Below are 3,795 nucleotides of genomic sequence, written 5' to 3'. Positions count from 1 at the left end.
TCATTACAAGAGCCTTTGGTGACGGGACTGTCATTACTTGATCCTTTGAACAACAGGATCTTCATTACACGAGCCTTTGGCCAATGAGTCTTGGTGGAAATAGCTGTCATTGCATGAACCTTAAAAGATGTTATTGTGTGTGTAAAGGTGTTAATGGAATTGTTGTATACTTTTTTTGTCCACGACTTTAATTTCCAATGCTGCTACTACTCATGCATCGTAATTGGATTTTGTCGTACAATACGATCAATTGGATCTTAAACAAAAGTCATTGGAGATCAGCCATTTATTTAAGTCCTAAAGCTTCAAAACAGTCGGTGCCATGGGTCCTACTACAGATCCATTAATCTGTATATGAAGATCATTGTCTTGATATCATTAGCAATGCTGTATATACATCGTTATAGATCATTTAACGGATGCTTTTGTCTGTAGTATCTTAAACCGAATGTGTTCTGTATTTTTCATTCTTTTTAACTAAAAATTTCATGAAGATCAATGCAATGGGTAAACTATGCAATTGGTACAGTGCATGACGATACTATTGCGATCAGCATCAATACCATGTAATTTATTCTTTACGTCTTTTGTTGTCTCTGTTTTTAATATAGCGATTCATGGATCCATATATTCTTATAAGCACCATTGTTTCTTTTTCTGATCAGATACTTTTTGTATTTTATGCATATTTATTATCCCATCCATGCTTTTTTTTATTTTACTTATAATGTTCAACTGTTCCTTCTATTTTCTCTAACATCGTAAAAACGCGACGAGCGACCGTTAACGAAGCGAACGACAAGGGGAACTAGTCGACTACTCTGAATATTAAGGAAAAGATAAATTTTCTTTGAGTTATTGCGTTGCTTGTATTATCCTTGCATTATTGATTGCTCCACCTCCATTCTTGACCCATTGTGTGTTTGTTCAGATCCATGAAGAGGGAAGAGGTCATAGGTTGATGATGGCCGAGAATTGTGCGCTTTATTTGTGGAACTTTTTTTTCGGAAATGATCGAGATACTGAGCTGCGCGTTTCCTTCGCTGATGCCATCGACAATCCGGGAGAGCAAAGGGAGAGAATGACGGAGAACTACGCATTTCTGATGATTGTCGAGGAGAGGGCTGCAAATCGTTTCGCTTCAGAGTTTTTTCTTTGTTGTTGTTGTTGTTGTTGTTGTTGCTGTTGTGGACACTGGAGAAAGAGATCGTAGATCGATAACGAGAGAGAATGAGGTATTTTCTATTATGGTGGGAAAACGTTGCGAACAATACGATTTTTTTCGATTTTGTTTCGAGCAACCCCGGAAGGAGTAGGCTGTCGGTCGATGCGTTTCAGACTGTTTTTTTGCTATCGAGGAGGAGATCATAGATCAACAACGACAGACATACTCTTGATTGTGGAGGACGAAGTACTAGGTCGGCAACCGACACAAATTACCAGAGAGTTCAAAAAAAAAAAACCAGCCGATGAACTTCCGATCTTGTACTTTTTCATATACATTTACTATAATGCAAACATCAATTAAATTGCCATGCAATTGTAAGATATTGATGGTGGCGTAGGTTTTATTGAAATTAGAACTAATAAGAAAGTAAAAAGAGAAAGCTATGAATATAGTTTTTTTTTCAAACGTTCAACTCGGATGCCATTGATCTTTTTGATGGCATTGGTAGTACAGTTTGCCAACAATGTCAATTTGTTGTTTAATTGTTCGTTTCCAATAATCGGCAAGGATTCGCTTGAATCAAATTGCTCCAAGATTTGCTCCAAGATTTCCGTGGCTGCCGTCCTGCCCCTAATCATTTCGATTGTTTCCAAAACATGCTGTTTGATCAACGTGGCTGTTCGTTGGTTTCGCGTCACTGACATTCCAAGCATTTGGAAAAAGTACGATCCAGCTTTCTCTTGTGATAATTTTTGTTGTGGACTGTCGTCATCATATAACGTCCAAATTGTCGCTGGCTTGATCGAGGGTAGTGAGGTAATATCCAATGAAGCTCGACATCGACGGTAAGTGGAAGCATGGTGGAATTTTGATCGAAGTTGGCGAAAATGTTCATGGGCAGGACCTTGTTGCACCTGGTTCCAATAATGATCTGATTCCAGAATATCGTTCGCTGCTTCAATAGACGTTTTGTCAAGAAAAACTATTGGGTCGGTTGTTGGCAAGAAACAATCGGTGGTTGGACCAATATTGACGAATTCTTTGTCCAATCTCGCACTTGATGTGATCAGTAGATTTCCTGTTCGCGTACCAATGACAAGCTTTCGACTATTATCATTGTCAATAAGAAGGACGCGAAAATATCCATATCGACCTTGTGTCTTGGGAAATGAAGACGTTGTATTATCAACCAAACGTTCATGATGAGCATCCGACGCTTTGGAACGGCCGTATGGCTCCGAACACAACAATATTAATGCAGAATCATTGGTGATGAGCACAGCACCAGCGAAAAGCTGAGCAAAATAATGAGGCATATTTGGATTCAAAAGCCAATCTTTGTTGAGGGTCTTGACGATGTCTTTGGTCAATGGTTGATAAGTTGTAGTTTGTAGATGGGAACGCGCAGGACTAGTGCGTATCAACATTGACAGGTGTTCATCAAATGAAGATTGCGTTGTTGTGGTGTCGATCAATTTTTTGTTTACTGGTATCAACCACCTTTGCGGATCGGCTTCGTGTAAACCATGTACAGAGGAAGCATTTCCCAGAAAACCGTGCTTCTTATATTCTTTGTCAACATGCACGACTGGAGTCCATCCACCAACCTTCACCATGGCCAGTTTCATTTGTTTTTCCGCATCAGATGCAAAGAAATCATCGGACGACATCAAAATCGCATGATCATAACCTATTGTGTCGTGTTGCGAGTCTGATTCCGGATATGAGACTTTTTGCTGTTTTGCGATCGGATTATTGCCTTCCTCTGATTGCATTTTGCGTTTTGACATGCCGTCAAATGTTGATAAATTTGTCCCAAATTGTTGTTCTACGTGAACATCCGATTGTTCCTCATTTTGTGATGAAATAGGCGAACCAGGAACCGTATATTCGCATGTTGTATCGTGAGTTTCCAAGTGCGTTTTGATTGTTCTCGCGCTTTTGAGATTTTTCGAACAAATTGGACATTCAAAACCGCTTTTCGTTTTGTCTAAACGTTGTTGGGCTGGACCATAAAATACTTTTTCCACGTGTATGACATGATGATTGTCAAGTTTCGGTCTCGTTGGAAACGTTTCTCGGCAGAATTTGCATGTAAACATTGTCATGACAATAAGAAGAAACACTTTTTTAAATCTTTTCTCTCGTGATGCTCCGCCTCTTTTCAAAAATGGATTTGAAACTGTTCAGGCACCACGACTCCTTTTTTTCTAAATGTGGACCTAAGCAGTACCTTTTTTTTGATTTCGGAATGACGGAATAGGTCAACAAAATTTATCGAAGTAATCATACAAATCAGTGTTTTGTTTAAAACCATTTACAATTACAGTATAGCACACGGTTTTTGATTCTGAAGCAGCCACTGCTGCTGATACCGATCCTGATCAGTTTTCGGTTGCCGGGTGTCATTTATCTTCCCAGATTACCAACTGGGACTTGATGAAGATTTGTATTGCAAACCTTAACGATTCATTTCTTGGAATGCTGTGTACGAACAAGGAAAAGTTCAAGGATTGTTCATCTATTCCAATGCCGCATTGATGAAACGAACCTATTACCGTATGAAAACTACAAAAAAATAAAAGGTATCCATAACCTGTCATATTCTGCGGACCCGCTCCCCCCGC

At 39.3% G+C, this 3,795-nt stretch overlaps 1 protein-coding gene across 1 annotated transcript; it reads right to left on the bottom strand.

Annotated features, from left to right (window-relative positions):
- Positions 1 to 1,608: 1,608 nt before the first annotated feature.
- On the bottom strand, positions 1,609 to 3,270 carry VTP01DRAFT_8087 (uncharacterized protein; the record flags this gene model as incomplete). The annotated part of the gene is made up of 1 exon (XM_069387170.1): positions 1,609 to 3,270. One exon carries the CDS (start codon positions 3,268 to 3,270, stop codon positions 1,609 to 1,611), a length of 1,662 nt encoding a protein of 553 aa, XP_069234421.1.
- Positions 3,271 to 3,795: the final 525 nt, after the last annotated feature.

Source organism: Rhizomucor pusillus, assembly GCF_041956525.1.
Source record: "Rhizomucor pusillus strain CBS 183.67 unplaced genomic scaffold VTP01scaffold_40, whole genome shotgun sequence".
Classification (NCBI taxonomy): Eukaryota; Fungi; Mucoromycota; class Mucoromycetes; order Mucorales; family Lichtheimiaceae; genus Rhizomucor; species Rhizomucor pusillus.
This window is presented reverse-complemented; position numbering and strand designations above follow the sequence as displayed.